At 40.3% G+C, this 25,603-nt stretch overlaps 1 protein-coding gene and 1 long non-coding RNA gene across 2 annotated transcripts in view; one reads left to right on the top strand and one right to left on the bottom strand.

The window, feature by feature from the left end:
* Nucleotides 1–2,440, bottom strand: part of LOC128016146 (tomoregulin-2-like) — a 64,999-nt gene extending 62,559 nt beyond the window's left edge. The window contains exon 1 of the mRNA XM_052600581.1: nucleotides 1,439–2,440. Within this exon, the coding sequence (XP_052456541.1) occupies nucleotides 1,439–1,610 (172 nt within the window). The 5' untranslated portion in view covers nucleotides 1,611–2,440. The remainder of the gene's footprint in view (nucleotides 1–1,438) is intronic.
* Nucleotides 2,441–13,050: 10,610 nt separating this feature from the next.
* Nucleotides 13,051–25,603, top strand: part of LOC128016147 (uncharacterized) — a 41,185-nt gene continuing 28,632 nt past the window's right edge. The window contains exons 1-2 of the long non-coding RNA XR_008184079.1: nucleotides 13,051–13,159; nucleotides 13,322–13,453. This is a non-coding gene — a long non-coding RNA (uncharacterized LOC128016147). The remainder of the gene's footprint in view (nucleotides 13,160–13,321; nucleotides 13,454–25,603) is intronic.

A 25,603-nucleotide genomic window follows, 5' to 3' on the forward strand; every position in this document is an offset into this window, starting at 1 on the left:
GATCTGTATTGGAATATAGTCAAGCCAGCCGTGTGGCACCTTGTCTGTCTGACAGCTTATTTTATCAAGCTCTGCTTTCAACACGTGTGACAGCACTGTGGTGGGGTTACGCGATGGGAAGGAATCGATACGACGGAGCCCAGCCTGACACACACAGAATGCGAGTGAGGGAGAGTAGAACATGTCAACAGCGAATTTACAGGTCTGCTGTACTCTAATTCCTTTTCTTTAATTATATTTCTTACTGACACATCTAGATAGAGAGTACACTGTTTTACGAAGGAGATCAAGCACCAAATCATCTCAAATAGGCCACTGAAGGTTTGTACAACAGATAGATTTCTTGTAGACTGTTGCCCCCCTACAGCTATTTAAAGAGAAACATAATTGCACAGCGGGGCCCTTTGTTCCCAAAGTACTTCTGACAAGCACTCCCTTTCAGTACCACATTTACTCCACTGATACAGTGTAAAGCAGCACCAGATGTACTTGTTTGGGGCCAGATGATTGCCCTCACAGATTTCACATGCACAGATGCTTACCGGTAAAAGGGGTTAGAAATCTTTGCAAATAATTAACTCAAAACATCTATGTGTACTGAAAATCTAAGCTACCTCTAAGCATGACCAATCCAGACAAAACATTGTGCAGCAAGAGCAGCACCCTTTGTGCCTTACAGTTTCTACTTATAAAGAATACATATTGGTAGTATTAACATGCACTCTAAAGTTAGACTATTAAATACAGTGTGCACCGTTTAAGGGTTAAAAACAGGTACAAAGATGTACGTTCCATGTTACATTCATAAAGATATTTTTTTTCTTGATAGAGTACAGATCAGTACAAGTTTCATAAGTTTTCTACCTGTAAGTATGATTTTAGGCTATGCTACTACAATGTTGCAGTAAAGTGATAGCCTACTATGAGTCGTCAGTAGTACACAAACCGTGCTTCGTTTCAAAATCACTTGCACTTCAGTGAGTAACTGAAATGTTGATTCAGTACCTGCACTGAAGGAGTCGGCGAGTTCACTCAAGCTAAACGAAATTGTTTCGCCGAGTCTTTTTGAGCGATTTATTGAAAGAGTCATTTGTTCGTGAATCGATACACCCTGGATGCGTTGTTTGTTTATGTGTGAGGACAATTCGACAGAAAGACGCGCTTTAACCATAGGCTATTTGTAGTAATACTGTGGTAATCAAACTTACTAAACTTTTTCTTCCATAAAACCATGGTTAATTTTCGTAAGGGATGACTTATCTTGACCAAGACACTTATATGGACTGAATGTCTAACAAGTGTGCGTTAAGTTTCTCTGATTAAAAGCCTCAGTTCAATGAATAATATGCAACTCGATTAAAACAGACACACTTGTTAGAATACTATGCGCAAATGTGCACGGGAGAGTTAGAGAGAGGAGCGTGTACAGGTCTCTTACCGGAGCAGTTCCACCCGGTGGGTGTTTGACAGTCACTCAGCGATGATGGGAACGCGCAAAGTTGTTTCACTGGCAATATACAAAAAAAGCAATAGGTTGTAATTAAAATTACATGTGTCCGATTCTCCTGCCGCGGTCTGCGTGTCTGTCGCAGCACAGCGCAAAGAGCCATCTCAGTTCACCGGGAATGACACGGGGACATGAACCGAGGGATCCGATCCCACGAGCGCAGGCGACACAGATCTCAGCCGCGGAGCAGTGATACACATCTTCCGGGCGATGCTGCGATGATCCCCATGTATATATGTGCTCTGATACCGGCGCGGTGCGACTGTCTTGACAAGTGGAAGTGTCCGGCTGCAGTGATGGAACTAAAGCTGAGATGAAAAGATATAAACAATCCAAGCATGGACCTAAAAAGCTGCCCGGATCCACTAGTTGATCATGTTGATTTATCCTTTCTGATGGAAAACAGTCTGAAAGCGCCGGCTTTAGTATCTCTCTCTTTCTTTCTTTACGAGGTCTGCCTGAGAGTGTCTCGTTCGGCTGGTGTCTGGCTCAGACTGTGAGGATGAGGATGATGATGGTGATGATGAAGGTGAGAGGTGGGCACACGCTTCGGCTGCGCGGATTGGCTATAGAGGGTGTAGCGGGTACCGAGCTGTGTAACAGCATCAGAAACAAGAGTGTAAGTGAGACTTCCTTTTTTGTAGGGGAAAAGGGCCTACAAAAGATGTTTACTTATTTAAGTCATCAGCTTTGACCAAAGAAAATACAGTTCAACTTGACTCGAGTACAAATGTTTCTGGTGACTTTTATGTTAACTTATTTCTCAGGATGTTTTGTTACTTTTGCGACTGAATAACATGCCCAATTTGCGAACAAATGTTTTGAATGAATCATTTGAGTCGATAATTTTCTATTTACCTGTCACACGGGTCCGCAAAGCGGTCTGAACAATTCGTTTTGTGATTCTTGAATCTGAATCAAATCACAGGAGAAGCACTCTGGAACACGTAATGGTATGAAGAGACTGCTCATGTAAGCTTTAATCTCTCTCTCTCTCTCTCTCTCTCTCTCTCTCTCTCTCTGTGTGTGTGTGTGTGTGTGTTTAGTTTTTAGTATAAACTGTTGATAAGTTTTTGCCTCTATCATTTGGAGCGTTTTGAATTTTTATTTTTTATTTGTTCGTGTGACGAAAATCTACCACCTTTACTGCAAAAACTGTTCATGTTTGTGATATTTAGCTTGTTCAATTCAATACAAATTATATTTGAACTATGTTTAATATAATAATCTTATTTAATGTACGTCTTCAAAACTTGTTTAACCTGTATGAAACACTCAGTAAATTGCTCTTGTCCTGGGTATAAAAACACCATGTAATTCAAAAAATTTAGTACAAAGATAATATAAAATATAAACACATTTTAAAACGTGTCATAATAAGACAATATTTTGTGTGTGCTTGCCCAAACAAATACAGCATTTGGAGATGCTAAAGTGTTCTGGGTGCTAGCCAGGGCATTGCTATTTTGCTAAGGTGTTCTCTGTTAATAGTGTGTTCTAGGTGTTTATAAAAAGTGAATCCCTACTATTTCAGGTGTGTAATAATTGTTTTAGTTTGCTTCAATATTTTGATTTCTTGTGCATCAGAGGTCACCATTCAACATTCACTCACATATACAGCACCAATTCTTGATGATTTCTTGACGAATCCAGAGCCGGTTCCAGGTCTCTGAGGGAATGATGCATAGGTACTATTCCTCTCACACGCCTGTGTGGCCCGTCAAACATCTAAATTAATTGTTACGCATGAGCTTGTGTGCTTCTCTGTTTCATTTCACGAGCGTGTGCTGAGTGAAGCAGCATGGAATTTATAATTATCTGCCCATAAGCTTGAGAACAGAATAAGGAAAGCACACACTGTTCACAACTCTCCTCTCCTGTCACACCCAGTTGGTGTTAGTTCTCAGGATAAGGACACAGGACTCTGTCAAACCTTCAAAGTCAATTAAATTCAGTGTCCATCGATCTACTTCAGCACTGCTCAGATTTTGCATTATTTGTTTTCTGTAGATTTTCCTTCAGTTTTGTTTTTAATAACACTGTTGACATAGGTTAATACTCTTACTTTCAAACTAGTGCTTGGACCGGTTCAAAATGTAAAACGGTTTGATTTACGCACATGGTATGACTTTTTTTTTAAATGGCATGCAAGTATTTTCTTTTCATCTTGCCTATGTATAATTACATTATTGTTGCTGTTCCATAAGCCCACCTTTATCTTTACCTTTATATATATATATGTGTGTGTGTGTGTGTGTGTGTGTGTATTCACATATGGTCATACAATCACAGACCATGGCCACCCGTAAGACCTCCGTTCATCTTCGGAACACAGTTTAAGATATTTTAGATGAATCCGAGAGCTTTCTGTCCCTCCATTGAAAAAGTATGTACGGTATACTGTCCATGTCCAGAAAGGTAATACAAACATAATCAAAGTATTCCATGTGACATCAGAGGGTCAGTTAGAATTTGTTGAAGCATCAAAAATACATTTTGGTCCAAAAATAACAAAAACTACGACTTTATTCAGCATTGTCTTCTCTTCTTCTTGAACCAGTTCACCAAATCGAACTGAATCGTTTGAAATGGTTCCCATCTCCAATAAGCATTAGTCCACTAATGACTTAAGAACAAATTACATTTGTACATTATTTTATATTTCAAATCATGTTTAAAAAACTAGTTTATTAACTATTATTAAATAAGACATTGGTTTAAACTCAGTAAATATAAACAACATATTGTTCATGCATTTGACTTCTAGGTTTGTATAATAAGCTGCTCAGGCAAGCGGCAAAACATTAAAACACAACAACTAGCTTACTTTTCTTGTTAGGATATCGCAAATATTTCAAATTAAAACACCACTGACAGAAACAGTCGACTCTCGTGCCTTTTGCATTTTTTACAAGCAATTCCACGGTTCTTAATGAACTTTGTTTTTCTGATTCTCGTTTATCTAAAGGTGCTCTTTTTTTCTTGTTTTAAACCTAGCCAAAAACCAATGTGTTGTGTGTGAAACACAGTAGGCTGTAATTAGTATACATTTCACTAGTTCAGGCTTACATATAATTACCTGAGGTATGGTATGCGTATTTGGCGTGCTGTCTGGGGAAGGGCTCCAAGCTCGGGAATGGCCCGAACCTAGAGTACCCCCACTTCCCCGTCTATTCATAAAGTGAACTCAGAGTGAGGAGATGGGGTGGAGGAAAGATGCTGATAAACCATCAATGGATAAAGGTAAGTCAGCGATATTTATACTATGGGACTGATTACTTGATTATGGTCCACCTGTGTCAATTAGGCTAAGTATTTGACGCACTCCTCCCGAATCTTGTTAATAAAAATGTCATTTATTGTGAAATCACTGCATTTCAGTGTCAATCTATGTTCATCTTTACCATGAACAATGAGTTGTCACTTTAATTCAGCACAGCAAAAATAGATTCGTTACAAACACAATTGCTGCACTGCTGCAGACGCACCGCTCCTGGAATGCACTGACGGACCGCAACCGCGTGCAGTGTGAACGCTGGAATCCATTAACATTTGTGCGTAAAAAAATATGACACAGTGCGTCTGAACTGAACTGGTTCTTTTGGGGATTGATTCTGAACTGATTCTGTGCTAATAAGCTTGTTTGAGATTCGCTCAAAAACAAAACATGCCTAGTGAAGCTTAAGAATTAGGACATGCATTTACTTAATTAGAATTCGTTCTTGTTGTAATTTTCACTTTATTCTGTTGTACATATCTCGAGAACAAGTCAATCTTTTGTTCATTATCTGGCTTGGCTCGGTGTTCATCTTGAGTTCTCACTTCACAGCAGTTCAGTCAGTTTACTGTTTGAGTAAATTAATTACTCCAGGATATTGGTTTATTTTAACTCAGAGGGAGTGTCAGCCAAAAGTTAACAGCTTAAGTCGTTTTTGGATTAATGCTTATTGGAGACGCAAACCGTTTCAAACAATTCAGTTTCTTTTGGTGAACTGGTTAAAGAAGAACCGGTTAAATCAAATGATTCATTCATGAACCGGGCATCACTACACTGCAGTATTGTGAACGTGGTCACAACAGACCCGGAAGAGAAGACAATGCTGAATAAAGTCGTAGTTTTTGTTATTTTTGGACCAAAATGTATTTTCGATGCTTCAACAAGTTCTAACTGACCCTCTGATGTCATGGGACTACTTTGATGATGTTTTTATTACATTACTGCACTGGCGCAAAAACTTGGTATGCGCTATATGGTAAAAGTTATATATAAAGAAGGTATAGAAATTTTAGAGGACTAACAGGCGCTGGTGCCCTTATAATAATCTATCACAGAATTTAGACATAGAAGGGTCATCGCGGGTGGGTGGGGCTGGGGGGGGGGGGGGGTTCGAGAGCGCTGAGTGAGCAGCAGTAATGTAGTGAGTTGTCATTGAAACTCGAAAAAGAAGGATAAAACAAAAAAGCTATCAAGGGCTAAAAATAGAAAGAAAAAAAAAGGGAAAAGTTGATGGCATGTCAAGGGATGCAACAGCAGCTAAATAAGTGGATGGTGAAAGGCAACAGGTAGGATTTAAAATGTGAGGTCTATGCTTAGAGGCTTGTAAATATGTTATTTATGTTAACAAAAAAAACTTAAATCTGACAAAGCATCTGTAATATTGGTTGCTATAAATAGCACGTAAAACAATATAATATAAGCTCTCTTTGAAGTATTGTGTTTAAATGGACAAATTCAGACAAAAATTATGTCAAAAGTCCTGTCTTGGTATAGTATCCTATAGCAGACATAGCCGGCTGAACATAGACCTAATGTATCAGTGCATTCTCTTAAAGTGACAGAAGTGACAGTCTTTATATTAATTGAACAGCAACAACAAAGAAATCACTCACTGCTCTTGATTTAAAAAGCTTTTGTAACTTTAATAAAGAACAATCTTTAATTTATACAGTCAAATATGCGATGCTGTTTTAAATTTGATTACTTTATTCAATTTCTGTACCTAAAAACTAATACTAGACCTCCCTAAAAAAAATAAAAACTGAAAATATATTTTTTTTTTATTTGTATCTCTACTCTGTTGTATTTATTTTTGCTGTTGTTCATAATTAGATAGATTTTTTTTAAGTATAGTTTCTCCATAAACATAGCACATAACGAACTGTACCGAAACCATGACTCTTGAACCGTGAAACAAACCAAACTGTGAAAATTTTAACCATGCCACCCCTAATATATATATATATATATATATATATATATATATATATATGTGTGTGTGTGTGTGTGTGTGTGTGCGCGCGCGTGTACATATATACTATATAATTATGGTAGGCTTACAGTTGTCACGGTTTACGCTGCCTGAAGGAACACGGAGCCGAGGATAGATGAAATAAGGCTTTAATATATACACACGTAAGTGAGTGAGTTAGTCACAAGTGAGGAATAGAATAGACACACCTGGGAACTAATCAAACCAAACACGGAAAGACAGAAACTGTGTCACGGGCAAAAACACACTAAATGAGTCCAGGTGTGACAGTACTCCCCCCTCCCGGTAGGTGCGTCCTCGCACCGTAGAAACAACCGAGGGAGGCGTGGGTGGGAACTTGGGAGGAGGTTCCGGTGGAGGACGGACTCCCAGGAGGGGGCCAGAAGACAGGGACCACGGAGGAAGGAGCCAGGGAGGAGACAGGAGCAGGAGGAGCCAGATGGTCCACCAGAGACCAGCCAGGACGGAGATCCAAGGTGGAGTCGACGGCGGGAGGAGCCATGGTGAAGGAGGGGTCGACGACACCAGGGGGCCGACAGGCGGAGACTGCACCGGTGGGTGAGGAGCCCAAGATGGAGCAGCACAGCCGCAGAGCCAGTGTGACATCGAGGTTCCGGAGGGCCTAGGTGGAGCAGAAGGCTCAGGCGACCAAGGCAGAGGCGGGGTCCTGGCAGACCGCTGTGGAGCCGGAGTGACCGAGGATGGAGGTGGAACCGAAGGGAAGGAGGAGCCTGACAGAGCCGGAGGGATGGAGTGACGAGGTGGAACCAGAGGAGTGGAGTCCCGAGGCGGCGGATGGTCGACGACTGACCAAGGTGGAGGCTGAGGGACGAGGGAGCCCGGTGGAGCAGGTGGGATGACAGGCCACGGTGGAGACGAGGGAGCTAAGAGCCAAGGCGGAGCCGCTGGGTCGAAGGACTGAGGAGGAGTCCAGGGCTCTGAGGCTGGAGGCGGAGACAGGGCCTTAACGCGCCAAGGCAGAGCTGGAGACTGGCAGTCCAGCGGCGAACCATCGCGCCCCGATGGCGCGGACTGAGGGTGAGCTGCAGGACTGACTGGCACCAGCAGGGATGACGAGGAACTGGCTGGTCTAGGAGGAGGAGAGAGAAGGATGGGAAGGACAGGAGGATCAGGGCTGGACGGAACCAGCGAAAGTGGAGCAGAGGGACCAGCAGGTCCTGGAGGAGGTGGGAGAGGGAGGCCGGGAGGGAACACAGGAGATACAGAAGATTCAGAGCTGGGCGGAACCAGCGGAGACACAGAAGATTCAGGGCTGGGCAGAACCAGCGGAGACACAGAAGATTCAGGGCTGGGCAGAATCAGCGGAGACACAGAAGATTCAGAGCTGGGCGGAACCAGCGGAGAGACAGAAGATTCAGGGCTGGGCGGAACCAGCGGAGAGACAGAAGATTCAGGGCTGGGCGGAACCAGCGGAGACACAGAAGATTCAGAGCTGGGCGGAACCAGCGGAGACACAGAAGATTCAGAGCTGGGCGGAACCAGCGGAGACACAGAAGATTCAGAGCTGGGCGGAACCAGCGGAGACACAGAAAACTCAGGGCTGGGCGGAACCAGCGGAGACACAGAAAACTCAGGGCTGGGCGGAACCAGCGGAGAAACAGGAAACTCAGGGCTGGGCGGAACCAGCGGAGACACAGGAAACTCAGGGCTGGGCGGAACCAGCGGAGAAACAGGAAACTCAGGGCTGGGCGGAACCAGCGGAGACACAGGAAACTCAGGGCTGGGCGGAACCAGCGGAGACACAGGAAACTCAGGGCTGGGCGGAACCAGCGGAGAAACAGAAAACTCATGGCTGGATGGAACCAGCGGAAATGGAGCAGAGGAAATGACTGGAGGAGGTAGGAGTGGGAGACTGAGAGGGTATACAGGGCTGGACGGAACCAGCGGAGAAACAGGAATATTAGGGATTACCTCCATAGACCAGTCCATCAGATCCAGAACTTGCTCCATATGACCTTCAGAGACTGCATACAGCTCACCTTCAGTCGCAGGAGTGTGGGCAGGGCTTTCCTCCACGCCCTCGATCTCCACGAGGACTCCCACGATGCACGGTGTTGCCGGCTCACACACCTGGTCAGTCGCGCTCTCGAGATCCGGCTCCCTGCCGGTGAATGGCTCGGGCTCTGCGGCTGCGGTGGGCTCTGGCTCCTCGCGGCGTGATGGTGGCTGGCTGGTCTCTGGGTCGGGAGTGGGACTGGCGAGATCCAATATCGGGCAGACGGTGAAAGGTGAGCCACTTCTCGCCAGAGTCCACTCCACGAATGCGGCGAAATCCTCCCGAGGACCATCTTCGGACGACAACGCTCTGCACTTGGAGTTCAGGCTGGTGTTGTAGAAGGTGCAGAGCGCGTCGTCCGGGTAGCTGGTGGCATTAGCTAATAGAAGAAACTGTCTGGTATGGTCCTCGAGAGAACGTCCTTCCTGCTTCAGCAGGAGGATGAGGAATTCGGGACTATAGAGGGGATCCATCGACATTACGAAACAAAAGGACTGTGAAAAAACAAAAACAAAACGGAGAGGAAAACACGCAGTTTTAAACTTTCTTTTTTAGGTCGGGTCTTCTGTCACGGTTTACGCTGCCTGAAGGAACACGGAGCCGAGGATAGATGAAAGTTAGTCACAAGTGAGGAATAGAATAGACACACCTGGGAACTAATCAAACCAAACACGGAAAGACAGAAACTGGGTCACGGGCAAAAACACACTAAATGAGTCCAGGTGTGACAACAGTGACTGTCTGATATACTTTAAAATAAACTTTTTTAAATAAATTTCAAGCCCATACATGATGTCCAGCACAATTATTTATTTAGGGAAGTGGGGGTGGGGGGGGGGGGGATGTTTTGCTGAGTACCCCTCTAACACTGGATAGTTGCGCCCCTGCCTTTCTGGACATGGACAGTATACCGTACAAACATTTTGAAAGGAGGGACCGAAAGCTCTCGAAGATGAATAGAGGTCTTAGGGGGTTAAAACGACATGAGGGTCATTAATGAGTCATTAATGACATAATTAACATTTTTGGGTGAACTAACCCTTTAAGTTGATGATAGAGACCACTGCTACTCCAAAAAAAAAAAAAAAAAAAAAATTACAGAGATTATATTACTGCTGCACTTTTATGGTCTTTTTGACTTTTTCCTAATTATTTTAACTGCAGTCAATGGCTGGATTTAATCCTTCATTAGCATTAAGCCTCAGACTTATCCTCTTCATCATTCCCTGTCTCTTTTGCCTTTAGACGTTTCGACAGGCTCGCAGCTCAGACCGGGTCAACTGCACATCCTGTCATGGCACTCAGTGTTCCCTGCTCTCCATCCAGCTGTGCTGTAATGCACTTCCGAGCTGGTGGGATCGGACTGAAGCTCTGCTCAGTAGCAGAAGGGTTTTAGGGATTGTACGAGGATCTCGGCAAGGAGTGAAATCCATGGTTCTTTGAGACAGCTCAGAGGTGAAGACAAAGAACGGGAGAGTGTTTGAGCTAATGGTGTGTGTCAGTGTTTGCGCAGATGGGGGAATGTAAGCATGCAGACTTCTGTATGATTGGATGCCTGTTGTGAGTGAGAAGGTGGTTTTCCTTTTCTTTTGTTGTGTAACCCTCAGTGTCAACTCATATGTTGGTTACTGTCTAAGACTCCCAGCCAACTACTTGAAGATCGTTTCAGCACAACAATTCCCACACAATTCAATTAACAGACTGAAAATAGGGCTCCCAAGGCTGTCTTTGTTACAGCACTAATATGACTGTCAATGGGAGAATGTAGTCTGTTAAAAGAATTTCCTACACGAATTCTCCAAGAAGGCCGTATTCTAATTGTGGCTAAAGAGGCCTTTGTCTTACACTTTCTTTTTGCATACAGAGCTCCAGTGTCCTCATCTCACCCTTTATGCACTCCTATTGTGCTCTTCAGATGAGCTCCTTTAATTGAGCTTTCCTCTAGATCTGTTTAATTTAACTGGAAAGATATTTTCTTTCATTAATGGAATGAGTTTGGTCGGTTGAACTTGACCTTTGAAGTACGTATTTAGAGCCATGTGTTTAATTGAAAACTTTTGTAAAGCTGCTATCAAAGTAATGGCAACCCATTCATAAAGAAAACGGCTTTCTCGGAAGCATGCTTGGATTCAGTACTGAACGGAAAGATTAGTGTTATCTGGTGAATATAAATGGAATATTTACAGGGTCACTTCTGTTATGCAGTACATATGCTTAGCTGCATTTACAATCAAACGCTGATTGGGATTGACTGCATTTACTAACTGTACTGTACATGTCCACTGGCGCAGAAGGAGAGGTGGGAGAGACAAAAACTTTGTGCAATTTAGAGGTAGATATTGGGGCTGTTGTACTTTTTGATAGTTTGATTTTTAATTTCAATGAAATGAGCAGAAAAGAGAAAATGGTCACCTTTATATATAAATATATATATATATATATACAGTACAGACCAAAAGTTTGGACACACCCTCTCATTCAAAGAGTTTTCTTTATTTTCATGACTATGGAAATTGTAGATTCACACTGAAGGAATCAAAATTAACACATGGAATTATATATGGAATTACATACATAACAAAAACGTGTGAAACAACTGAAAATATGTCATATTCTAGTTTCTTCAAAGTAGCCACCCTTTGCTTTGATTCCTGCTTTGCATACTCTTGGCATTCTCTTGATGAGCTTCAAGAGGTAGTCACCTGAAATGGTCTTCCAACAGTCTTGAAGGAGTTCCCCGAGAGATGCTTAGCACTTGTTGGCCCTTTTGTCTTCTGTCTGTGGTCCAGCTCACCCCTAAACCATCTCGATTGGGTTCAGGTCCGGTGACTGTGGAGGCCAGGTCATCTGGCGCAGCACCCCATCACTCTCCTTCTTGGTCAAATAGCCCTTGATGCCTTCAGTGTGACTCTACAATTTTCATAGTCATGAAAATAAAGAAAACTCTTTGAATGAGAAGGTGTGTCCAAACTTTTGGTCTGTACTGTATATATATCTTGTGATTAATTAAGATTAATCTAGATTAAAATGGCTCATTATAATTCTGCCAAAAGCATTCAGAATATATGTGCTACCCAAATAAAATAATGACTAAAAGTAAGTCTTTTAGAATGGGTTTCTCAAGCGAGGTGGTGCTTTAGACCAGGGGCTCATTTCCTGTTTCCAAAATGCATCACAAGGTGCTTTCTCAACCACTTGAGACAGCTGTAAACTAATTCCGCATTGCACAAGGTACAAACAACCTTACGCCTGTTTCACACATAATCCATCTACAGTCCGTATGCGTTTCGTATTTTTTTTATGCACCCATGTTAACGGATTCCAGCGTTCACCCGGTTGTGGTCCGTCAGTGCATTCTAGGAACGGTGCATCTGCAGCAGTGCAGCGATCGTTCACGTACCGAGCAGCGGACTGCAAACACGTCCTGTGTGAAAGCACAATAAGTATGAGTCCATTAGGAAGCTTCTTAAAAAAAAAAAATTCCCTGAAGCAAACACGGCGACTTCAGCTGCATCCATGTTACCATGTCACGTTTGATGTGGTAATTTCATAGTAGGCATACACACAGGCTCGAAGACTCGTTCTCGCCCCCTACAGTGCAATTCGGTTAGGCTTACATCCGCGCTAAAATATCAAGGTGAAAGTCATCATAGCTCGCCTAGTATAGACCCAGCTCTCAATCCAACTTTGAGAATAGATTAACGTCGATATTTTTTTTATCACCCGATAAGAGTCTCACGTTAACGCAGCACGTTCACGCCGATAACGGCCCACCACTAAACCACTAATATATATATATATATATATATATATATTGGTTAATGGGTAATAAACAGATAAACGACTTTAAAATTTGTTTTCCACATGTGGGCTGTCATGAAATGCCATTTTCCGCCTACTGGTCAACCAAATCTGAACTTGTGCCATCATCAAGAAAGGGGCTCATTTCATTTGTTCATTACTGCGATTTACACAATTAACTAATAAGAATACAATATTTAAAAGAGGGAGTTTAAAGTTTTATCTAATATAATGGGCACATGAAAATGTATTACATGACCCTACAAGTATAAAACATCATTTGAAATTTTCATTACATTACTTCTAAAAGAAAACATCATAAATACAATTTGAAATCATCATAAATCACAGCCAGTTTTCCAGAGACAGTTGAATATGTTGAATGCACCCTTGCTGTAAAGATTTAGAATGCTCTTTACCCTTCTGATAGTGTTTAAATTGTATTGCAGTTGTACAGACAGGCCATGCACCTCAAAACCACAAGAGTGCATCTGTGGTTTGTCCCAGCTCTGCTTGCATTCAGGGCAGCAATAAAAGACAAACCGATCCGATGACTCCCTTAAGGTATACCTAACCTGATTCTGTGTGTCTGTGTTCTCATCTGTCAACTCGACCCTACTGTGACTATTGAGTTTCATATTGCTCTTTTATGACTATAAATCTTGACTTCATCATGCCTGTAGACCTTGTCTTTATCCTTCTATTCCCTATCCTTTCTCTCTTCAGGACAAAATATGAATGATTAAAACAAGGAATGGATCCAGGAAAAGGCAAATCGGACATCAGAGTGTGTCTTCAACATATTCAACTGCTAACCAGCACGTAAAGAATGGATGCTTCACAAGGACAACCTGATTAGTAGGTAGTTCAATTCTAAAATTGCATCAAATGTGTATAACAGGTTGTACTATATTTATTTATTTAGCTACTGCAACATATGTCACAATGTCGTTGCATGTAACCATTTTATCCCTGTAAGGTCTGACATATGAAATAATAATAGTTTATTGAACTTTTAGATAAAAATATATTTGATATATCAGGCTTTTATGGCTTATACGATATAGGAGAATATGGAGCTGATATTCATTTAGCCAAAAATATATAATTCTGATAGCTTGTAATGTAAATCCTTGAGATCTTTATAAAAGTATAGCAAAATAATAACATAAAATGCATATCAATATCGTTGTCACTCTACTCTCCTAAAAATATATAGCAGTTCCATACTAGATCTCCTTATAATATGTAGTAAGATGATGTTTACATTTTTTGATTTATGATCAAAGCTCTGCTATTTTTACAGGGGGCAAAACATATAATGCAATCCTAGACAATGATAAGGAAGATTTTAAAAGGCTATAGCTGATTTCAAGCGAACGTGTCAAAGCTGAATGCAAAGCCAGTTGTCTGATGTTCCTGAATAAAAGCAGATCAGGCAGAAAATGGAGATACAATAAAAAAAATAAAAATAAAAACTTACAATGGAATGTGTAAGAATAGGCTACGCATTTATGCTGAGATCATGACTGCTGCTGAGTTTGCCTATGAACAAAACAGAGAAATACAACAGAAGTGCAGATGGAGGGGAAGGAGCATAAAGCAATACTGAAGTGTTCAAAGATGGCTCAGCTTGATACACATCTGAATAAATCAATTCCATTAGAAAAAGTAGATTAGAGCTTGCAGGACGCAGACCCAGAGAAAATAATATTACTGTCAATCATAGACAAAAGCATTTTTTTTTTTTTTGTTGAACTCATAAATGAGAGGCTCATCTGTTTGAGTAACAGCAAGTGTGTGAGGGAAGAGGAGGAGAGAGACAGATTTGTCACTTAGTTTAGTATTAATGTCTCGAATCAGGGAGTAATGTCATGGTTTATATTCTATTATGGATGAAAAACATTTTTCATTGCGGTTCATAAAATATTGAGTATATTTATTGAGTGGCTGGAAGAGATTGAGATAAAATAATACATATAAGTCAGAAGTTAGTCTAGAAGTTGGAGTCTTGGTTAGTTGATTTTAAGTGGCTTTTCACTGTTAGATCTTTGGGCATGCTGGGTCCATACAAAGACTTTCCTTTGGAAATAAATATCATTATGAAAATTGGAGTGTGTTTGTGGTTTAATTAAAAGAATATTCATGAGTCTCTATGCAAAATTTCAAAAAGAAAGGAAAAAAAATTGGATTAAGAACTAACAAAGACACATAAGCCCTCCACTGAGAGTTGTGATGAATACTAATACCTAATATTAAGAATAACCTAACAACTAATATTTAGCAGTGTTGGTGAGAGAAGGATTAAAATTGTGATACAGGGAGCAGAGCAATAACAAAATGCAAAGAAATCTTGATTTTATATAGATTAACTGAAATCATTACATATTATATTATAATAAATATTATTTATATATTTTTAATTTAATATTTAAAAATAATTTATATAATCACTATAATTACGCTTGATCAATGTTTCTCCTTGGATATTTTAAGGTCCAGAATCAAAATGTTCTTATTTACACATGTAAGAGGTTCAAACTTTGCATTGTCTTCCTAAAAATCCAAAAATTAGAAATGCATAGCTAGATTTTATGTCATGCATGAGTGACTGAAAGATAAAGTTTTTGCTTGTTCTTCACATAACATGGAATTATTCTAAACATGCTGCCAGTTTTTCAAAAAAAAATTATTGAAAGATATTAAACTACCGATGACTCAGTAATTACATTTATTTTTAACCTTACAGTGTGCTTTTAATAAACGTCAAACCAGCATTTAATGCTATTAAGACACCAAGTGTATCATTATTTAAGTGATGCTAATAAAATCAGTACACACCCTCATACTTGTAGCTGCTTTTGTAACATAACAATTAGTAACAGTACTTTTAAATGGTAGAATTAAGCAATTAAGCAAGCAATAGCAATTAACAAGATGACAGACTGCTGCAATCATTTGATTGCATTATTTTAATTTCTTCAGACTTTTGATCTGATTGGGGCTCAAAGATATATGGCTCTATCACAGCACTGGTGATCTAGTGTATCAAAAAACATAATATGCTCTAAAGGAGGGAATGGATACTGTGCAATGAAGTTAGCATTTTCTATATTTTCTGCAAAAGGTAATGGCACTGTCACTTCTACGTTGTTGTTTTTGTTTTTGTTTGTTTGTTTGTTTACAAATATTGGACCTTTCTAGACTAACCTTGAAAAATATAATAGAACATAGAAATCTCTGAAACTGCATTTAATGACCTCTTTGACATCCAACAAGGAATATTTTGATATGTTGCAGTCTGGAACTGTAAAAATTTAGACGACACATGCTCATCAGAGCTTTTAACTATATATTATTAATTTATCTAAATATTATGACACTGTGAGTCTTTAATGATGAAACAGTTTGGAATGCCATGCGTAACATCAGTAAACTGGAAACGGCCAATCATTTCCTTGTGTGAATTTTAACAAACAACTGCTATTGGGATCTCGCTAGAGACATGAATCACCTTCGAGTGTTAACAAAACAGGCCAATGAATGTTTGCGTGAGAAATTTGCATCGCCCCATATATAAGGAGAATGCGTGCAGTCCCACATTCAGTTTTTTGCTGCCTCCAAAGGAGGAGATGACTGGCAAGTTGCGACGTGACGGGAGCGTAGACCACCTTGGTGTTTGATGTACACAAGGGTCACAGTGTGCTGTACGTACGGACCAGTACGTGCTTGTCCTGCAGCAGCAGCTTGAAGTGGCGAAGAGCAAGCTATACTGCCAGCAACTCAAGGCAATTGACATGCCACTGCAGACGATGCTACACACCCATTGCACATGGCACCCCAGCCCGTGGCAGAGCCATCTGTTGATACAACATGACTGGACACTTGCACTAGGGGAACCTCCACCCAAAGGAAGGCAAGGTCTGACCACGGGTTGAAGGTTTGGTAGCATAACAGGGTAGCTAACACCTGGTACGTGCCACTGTGCCATGCCCATCTCAGGACTCGATTGTGAAGCCAACGCTGAAGCGGTCTCATATGAAGCAATCCTAGTGGCGTGACAGTGGCAGTGGATGCCATATGCCCCAAGAGCCTCTGAAATTGTTTCAGTGGAACTGTTCTCCTGCCCTCAAATGACTCCAGACAGTTCAGCACTGACTGAACGTTGTCTATCAAGAGACGCACTGTCAGGTTGACGGAGTCCAACTTCATACCGAGAAAATATATCCTCTACACAGGGGAGAGTTTGCTCTTTTCCCAGTTGACCCAAAGCCAAAACTGACTGAGGTGGCTGAGTACCACATCCCTGTGTTCGCATAACTGAGCTCGAATCGAGACTGGGCCAATATGAGCCAGTCATCGAGGTAATTGAGAACATGAATGCCTCTTTCTCTCAATGGGATGAGGGCTTCCTCCATGACCTAGGTGAAGACTCGAGGTGACAGGGACAGCCCATGGGGGGGACCTTGTACTGATATGCATGCCCCTTGAACGTAAACTGAAAAAATGGCCTGTGCTGCAGAGGATCGAGACATGAAAGTAAGCATCCTTCAGGTCGATCGCTGCAAACAAATCTTGTGGACGAATGCACTGAAAGGTATGTTTCTGCATTAACATCCTGAACGGGAGCTAGTGAAGGGCACGGATTAGAATGTGCAGGTCCAGTATTGGTCATAACCCACCACTTTTGTTGGGTACAGTGAAGTAGGGGCTGTAAAAACATAGAGCCGGTCCCTCCAGCTGGTATCACGTCCGATGAGCTGGAGGAGTGAGGGGCCCATGGAGACTCACTCTGTGGGGAACTGTAATCCACAGATCACCCTGGCCATGAGCTGAAGTATTCCTCCTCTGGCAGGAGGAACTAAAAAGGAGAATGGGGAGGGGGACTCCTCCTCGTTTGATGAAGAGGAGACATGATATCTCTTCGCCGAAGTAGCAGTGCTTCGCCTAAGTAGCAGTGCTTCGCCTGTGTTTCCCCATAATATAGTCCCAAGTCAATATCTGCCTAGGAAATCGCCTAGTGTTAATCTGGATCGCTATTTGTACTCGTTGTGAATACGCAGGCCACAATAAGTAATTAGGTGGGGCTTTTTTAATTTTTTGATCACTTTTACTCAGGCCATGCTAGCTGGCAACAAAGGATTCCATTAATTGTGCTAAGCTAAGCTAACGCCGACCCAGTCAAACTAAAACAATACATGCACTGACACAAAAATGCATTTGCCCACCCATCTAAATGTAGGAAATAATGTGAATAAGCCCTATTTCAAAAAACGGTGGAGTGTTCCTTTAACACTCAAAGGTGATTCATCTCTCTAGTGAGAATCCCAATTCGTCAGTCACTGACGTAACGTTGAACATGACAGACTGAACGGGAACTGTAATAACCCTAAAGAGGGAAATCGAGGAACCCAAACTACCACACTCTTTGTTGCTATGGCTTACAGATGGATAATTTATTATTAATTTCCTAGCCATTTGCTTTCTGATGATTTTGACATTTCTCTGAAGCCTCCTGAGAAGAGTCTCTGATCATTTAAAATAAATTTCCTCTCTTGAGGAACTAAGCCTAATATTTTCAAAGCAAGCAGTGCTATTATATTTGGAATTTTGACACAAGTGTAATAAAATAAATTGTATTAACAAAAGATAGACAAGAGTAATCAACAGCTACTAAATTAATACCATAAATGAAATGAGAATGAAATGCATAAGATGCATAAAGTGCAAAAGATTATGTTGGGTGTTGCAATATCAGAGTTACATTATCTGGAAAGATAAACTATTGCTTCTCTGAAAGAAATAAGGTGAAGAACCGTATTACGCATCAAACAAATACATTAAAGATTTGCTATAAACTGTGATCAGCTATATAATATCTAATGTAAATTAGAAAAGTCATATACTGGTAATATCTAACAATTCCAAGGTCTCTGGAAGAGGTCTGGATAAGTGATATTTACATTCTCTGTGATTGATTGAGCAGTCCGGTAGCGGTGACTTTATCCACTGGTTTTGATGGCAGCAATGGAGTGGGGAAAGGACCAGGGGCCGGATTCACGAAAATCTTCTTAAGAAATAAATTATGATTAAGATAAATTCCACTAAGTTCGTAGGAATGTTCTTAAGTAGAAATTCTTGAAAAAGTCTTGAGAAGATCTCAAATATATTCTTAAGAACATCTTAATTTTTTTCTTAAGAAGAAAATAGCCGTTATCTGAATAAATACATGACGCACTCCTAAACTCACACTATTCTTTTTGCGCTTCCGGTAGATTACCCTAATAATCACAATCATCACACACCATAGACATATTTTCATGCGACTTTGACTGGTGCTCAGCTTCACGTTTTTAATGCGGCCTGTTTTTTTGAACAGTTAGCCTACTTAGCCTGTCTCAAGCTACAGCGATATGTTTCATTCATTTTTGTGCCGTGTTTTTGCGCTCTCATCTGAGTGAACGCTTCCAGTATGTGAGTCCTCGCTTCTACTGCAAATGCGTCCTGCGTATTCATATGCGCTGAATAGCCTACTGACAAATACTGGTATCTATTTTTAAGCTTAAATTAACGGTGTTCAATTAAATCTCCCTATCTGACTCGTTTTAGAGTTGCTAATGAGTTTTGAAGTCAGCAAAAAGCAGCGTCACACACAGGCTTATCATAGTTTACATCAACAGTCATCGCTGTCACTCCAAAAACTCGTGCACATCCCTAGTCCTCCTATCTATTATATGTAGCTGTTGTTTGAAATGCCTAAATATAACAATTCATTTGAAATAACCCAATAAATTCATTAAATAATTAATATTGTTTGGAATTTAAGACTGGGGCTGTCCTAAACTTAAGTTCTTTTTATGATGATTTTTAAGATTCTTTTTTAAAGAATTTGAATTCTTCTTAGGTTTTGTCTTGAGAACATTCTTAAAGAAAAAGATAAGAATATTCTTAAGATGAATTTTTTTGGGAATACAAAATATTCGTAACTTTTTTCTAAAGTTTAAAAATAAGAAGAAAACGGCAGTCAAGAAGAAATTTCTTCTTAAGAATGTTTCGTGAATCCAGCCCCAGGAATCCATTTCGACAGCCTTGACCACGAAGCGCTTGAGAATGCGGATCTGCTGGAGCTCCAAAGGGTCCTAAAACCTGGAACAAGCACATGTGGCCCTAGCGTAGGTGCAGAAGGTCTTTAGCCTAGAACACGCAAGCAAAGGTACCTTGGAGTGAAGGTTTGCTCTCTGGACCTTAATCTTGTTGCAGATGTCTGTGTTTCTTCTTCCTCTCTGGGCTAGAGACTCAGAACTTGATCGATCCGCTTTGTCTGTCTAGGCTGGAGACTCAGGACATGCTGCATCTGTTGTTGTCTCGCTGGATGAAGACTCTACAGTAAATTAAGTCTGTACATAGCTTATCTCTTTCCTCGCAGGCTGGAGCCTCAGAACATGGTTGTATCTCAATGAACCATTCATAAAGAACCTTTTACTTCACTCCTGACTGAATAAACCATTTGAACTAATCAAATTAGTGAATAAATGACTTGATGACTTAATCATTAAGACATTCACCACCACCTACTGGCAGTTTTAGTTTCTTATTTAAAGTATAATTTCATTAAAGAAATAATTGAATACCGTATTTTTCAGACTATAAGTCACACCTGAGTATAAGTCGCATAAGTCCAAAAATACGTCATAATAAGGAAAAAAAACATATATAAGTCGCACTGGACTATAAGTCGCATTTATTTAGAACCAAGAATCAAGAGAAAACATTACCATCTACAGCCGCGAGAGGGTGCTCTATGCTGCTCAGTGATAGACTTCAGGAGCAATGAGCAGCATAGAGCGCCCTCTCGCGGCTGTAGATGGTAATGTTTTCTCTTGGTTCATTTCTCTCAGTTCATGTCAAATTAATTTTGATAAATAAGTCGCACCTGACTATAAGTCGCAGGACCAGCCAAACTATGAAAAAAAAGTGCGGTATTTTCATAGTTATAATTATAAAATTAATAAAATTATAGTTCACCCTACCAAAAATGACAATTCTGTCATCATTTACTCACATGGTCCAAAAGAGTATATGTAATAAATTTGATCAAACAATTTTTCTTGTTGAACCTACTTTTTGTAAACTCTGTTTGATGCTTTACACAACAATGACTTTAAATTATCTTTTCAGAGTAGATTAATTAATTACCACATCATGGGACTCTGGGCATCTATGGTTTGGCAGAAATGTATTGCTGCTCTGCAAGCTGTATTTCAGTAGTCAGTGCAGAGTAAAGGCCGTTCTCTATTGAGAGCGTCAGTCCTGTGACTTCGTTTTGTACTTGTGTAGGTGTATCTGTTCATTTTCAAGTGCGTATTTGAGCATGTGTGTCTTCCGGTCCCTTTCCGAAGAGTCTGAATTGTATTAAGTCAAACTGCTATTTCTGTGCCCACAAACACAGTCATTGTGATAGATGTGGCCAATCATGTGATCTGCTCCAAGAAAGAGGTGTCTGATGGGAGATTTCTCAGGGCTATGGAGTAACCTATTTTTTCCAGCTTATAAGCTCACTGGGGATCTTGTTCACTTTGAGGAAGTACATATAACGATCCACTCTGTGTCTTCTGCGTGTGCCAATCTCTATTCTTGGATCTTTGAGGGGTTGAGAGGAAGCTGTTGCATTTGATGTGCAGTAATTCTCACATCTCCCAAATTGTGGTATTTCAAGCCTCTGCCTCGGTTTGATGACGAGAGGACGGATAAACAAAAGCATTAAATGTCTGCTTGCTGAGAGCCTCATCAAGGCTTCCTATTGCATTTGTCAAATCTGCTTTGTTTTCTGAAGGATAGTCTAAATAAATCTTTCTTAGGCTTTTCTGTCCAGTTGTTTCACATTTGTTTGATGTAGATGTCACCATTTTATACAGACAAAATACGTTTACTAGCTCAATTATGCTCTAAAAAAAAAACGAAAAAAAAAAAAACACTACAAATAGTTTTTTTAGTGACGGACTGTATGTTACCTTAGCCTGGTAATACCAAACTCTGCTACTTCGCTTTGCCTCATAGACAGTCTGGAATGGCATAATTGACCAGCATTTGCTTTCTGGGGGGGTGGGCGCGTGGGTTGTTGGGGGGTGCTTGTCTGAAGTTTAAAATCATTGGTGTACCCGTAAGCCAATCACATAACTTTTGGTTATGACATATGTTATGCACCGGCTCAGCCGCATCGAACTCCCCAGTTTCTCACTGATGATTGGTGACAGTTGATGAATTACACTTTTCCAAAAACCTGTCAGGAGTAGGGCAACAACATCACCTCCATTCAAAATGTAAAACAAACACTCTTCTTGTTCGGGCTTCAGTTGGCAAATGCTGGGAATATTCTCCACAACAGAGCGAATAGCATCCCGTGTCTCCATGTCCGATGTCGTTTTCGATTTCCCCTAACCTTTAGAGCCTGTCTCTCACGACTTTAAACCACCACTCATGACTTTGTAGCATTACAGGCAAGTCACGTCAAACTTCCTAAATGCAAGGAATTGTAGCTAGATTATTAATTTTATTGCAACGTTATATTGTCGTAAAATCTAGTTTTCAATGTGTACCACTTGAATAAACACTGCATCCATAGGCAATATTATCCGTAGGGGCTGCCATTGTTGTTTCTCGGGCTATGTGACGTCAGAGCTCAGAACTGGGAGTACATCGATCTAGTAGGTGTTCAAGGATGGGAAGTCATGGGTTTTGACTGCTGTTCCAGTGCACTTTCACGGGTAGAAGGTTGGGAAAACACAGGTTAGGGGTTGCCTGGAATGCGGCATAAACTACGATCCTAAACTCGGCGCTTAGCGTCTACATCACAGCTCTCAGCCCGCCATCTGTTCATTCATTGGCTGGCTGGTTTGGAGCCGGAGAAAAACTGGGAGATGGTTTGCCATCTCAGACTAAGTACAGAAGTGAACTGAAATTGAGTGGAAGTACGAAATCTGACGTAGTCAGGCTAATGTTACCTTACCATAAACAGTGACCTGCAGTTCTTTAGAACTTTATTGTAAACTTGTCAAATTTATGATTTTTACTAGTAAAAACTATAAATGACTGCATAATTTAAAATGAAAAAGTTAAAGGACATTCACAGAAGTTCCTGTGTGACCTATCACAGATGTAAATATTTTATTAGTTGATTATTATTTTTGCTATCAATAATGTACATTTTCTGCTTACATTAATTTAAATATGTATTTAACATTGCACCACTCAATGAAATCTGCATTTGCAAGTTGCCACCATGTAATACCTAATTTTACTGTAATTTTCAATGCAAAATTCTGGCAAACACACACACACACAGTAAAAGAAGTAAAACCATGAATTTAACAGATTTTTTAAAATCATCATAAAGCATACAAGTGTTCTTTGTTACAGGGCATTTGCACTACATCATTTTCGACTGAAAATTTAGAATTTTTCGTAAGTTTTGGAAAACAATACCATTATTGTCTCCGTGTAAGATAAAAAAAATAAATAAATAAAAAGTAATGTGTTTGCATGTTCCATGTTCAGTGTATAGGAATGCATATGTGCAGGCACGTTGTGGTTCTATAAAAAGTGACATCGCCAACTACTGGCCTAGTATGAGTAATACAGTGTATCAGTCATTTTTGCTTTACTTTGTCATCACACTCCGATCAATCTGCACACCCCCTCTTCGAACCAAACACACCTTTTGGCTTTGTTTTCTATTGGTTTCATACTTGCTGAAAGTAAAGACTGAAAAGAAGTTTGACCAGAATCATTCAAGTATAGTTCATAATCGACCAGTCGAGAAGGTTGGAGAACAGTCAAAAGTCAAGGAAAAAGAGGATGTATGGTCACCCTAACAATTGTTGTCATGTACACTTACCCTTAGGTGTGCAGAAAGAATTCTCAACTTCCATCAGTTTCACAACACTTAATTAATTTCTAAATTGTCTTCATATAAGGGATTTCTGCACAACCCCAGTGGTATGAGATCTTGTACCTAAAATGTTTCAAGATTCCAGAAACAAGCAATTTGTCTGTCTACACAGAATGTGAAAATGGGGTTTGATGCAACACAATTGATCACATGTGCACCAATAATGCAATTATTTCCAATAATATGAGTAAGGACTTAATCGCAGTTAGATGTTTACATAACATTCCTATGTACATGCAATTTTAATTATTTTAATTAATCGCTAATAAATTTGGTTATTTGTACCATCATTATTCATATACTCCACTGCAAAAATAATGAACTCATGCATTATGCGTGTTACTGGCCACTGTCACTTCCACAAATGAAAAACATGACTACACATGTATTGGAAGGTTATTCGGCACCATCATGAACAGAACATCGCAACGTCGCAATCTCACAAAGTTCTATTATAATCAATGAATCTATTATGTACATCATGTCTACACTCTGTTATAAAGAGAGGATTTGTGAGCTTTTGAAACTCACTTTCATAACTCTGCAATGAACAAAACTCCACTGTTTGAGCAGTGAGGGCAGGGGCGTAGCAAGCTTTTCAAAAGTGTGGGGGATGGATGTGGTTTGTTTATAAACAATAAAAATGATGAACACATTGACAGAGGGGTACAAAATGCAGGGCTTAAAGTTCTCTGGCACTGTCCGGGATTTCCGGCTTGCAGCGTTTGGCTGGGGAAAAAATAATCCTACATTAAAAAAAAAGAAAAGAAAAAAAAAAATCAGAAAAGGAGAGAAAAAACGCCCACACAAAGCTTTTTCTCTGGTGGTATAAATAATGTAACAATTTAATGTTTTTAAACATTAAAATAATATACACTTTAATTTCATAGTTCTTCAACAGGTATGCAAACAATATCCCAATAATAGCAATTAGCATTAGTCTAAAAAACGAAATATAATACCGAAAACACTTGACATGTCAACAAAACGATTAACAGAACATCTTCCCAAACACATATGAAGCTTATTTAAAAACCTCTAAAGCATAAACACTCATTCAAAGTACCTGGAAAAGGGAGATGTAAATAACCATAAGTTCCCGCCTCCTCAGCACGAGCTGACCGATAACACCCCAAGAGAGGCGGGACTTAAGGCAGAACAGCCAATCATGAGCCGGTCACACTCACAGCAGGTGTCAAGTTTGAGAGGGAGGGGGAAGGAGGCAGCCGCAGCGAGCGCAGACACAGAGCGGCCAGAGAAACGGAGGAACGACTGTAGTAAGGCGTTTGTGCAAAACTGCGGAAAAACTGCAAAAAAAGTGCGGGTGTCGAACCCTCTCACCGGGAAAAGTGTGGGTGTTAAAACCCCCACATCCCCCACAGGTGCGACGCCCCTGAGTGAGGGGAAGCTTGAACTTAAATGCCTATGATTGGCCATTGCATTCCAGAAATCAACAGATATCTATATGATTGGCTACATTACTCAATGCTGTAACATGTTGTAAATAGAAACCTTGGAAGCTCTCCTGAGCACAAACACAAATATGCATCTGTTTTGCCAATATCCTACTCTTTCAGCCTCTACTGAAGGTACTCTTGCCTTTGTTTGAGGCTTAGCACAATCAGTCTGTTTGTGTGCTCTCACACTTTCAAAACACTGTAGATGAGGGGATGCTTCTTGTAAGCTTCTTATGAGGTTGAGCAAATTATTCCAATTTTCATTTCATAGCCTTTTGACATGCAGTGCATTTCATCAATGTCAGTTTAAAAATAAATAAATAAATAAACCAATTAAAAACGGTCTCTCATAGTGAGAGTGTGAATGGCCTCCAAGTATTTCTGTATATTGTTTTTAGTTGGTTAACTTTATCCTAACTTTAGAATACATTTACATTTGAACTTATCAATAAATCATGGTTTCTGCAAAAAAAAAAAACAAAACAAAAAAAAAACTGGTTTTGTAAACAAACACACATATATACATTAAACAGTTGTTAAATAAGACCTATTGTCACTTCGGTTTTTCACTACAGCCCTCCACTATTAGACACTTCAGTTGGG

This window comes from Carassius gibelio, chromosome A6 (assembly GCF_023724105.1).
Source record: "Carassius gibelio isolate Cgi1373 ecotype wild population from Czech Republic chromosome A6, carGib1.2-hapl.c, whole genome shotgun sequence".
Classification (NCBI taxonomy): domain Eukaryota; kingdom Metazoa; phylum Chordata; class Actinopteri; order Cypriniformes; family Cyprinidae; genus Carassius; species Carassius gibelio.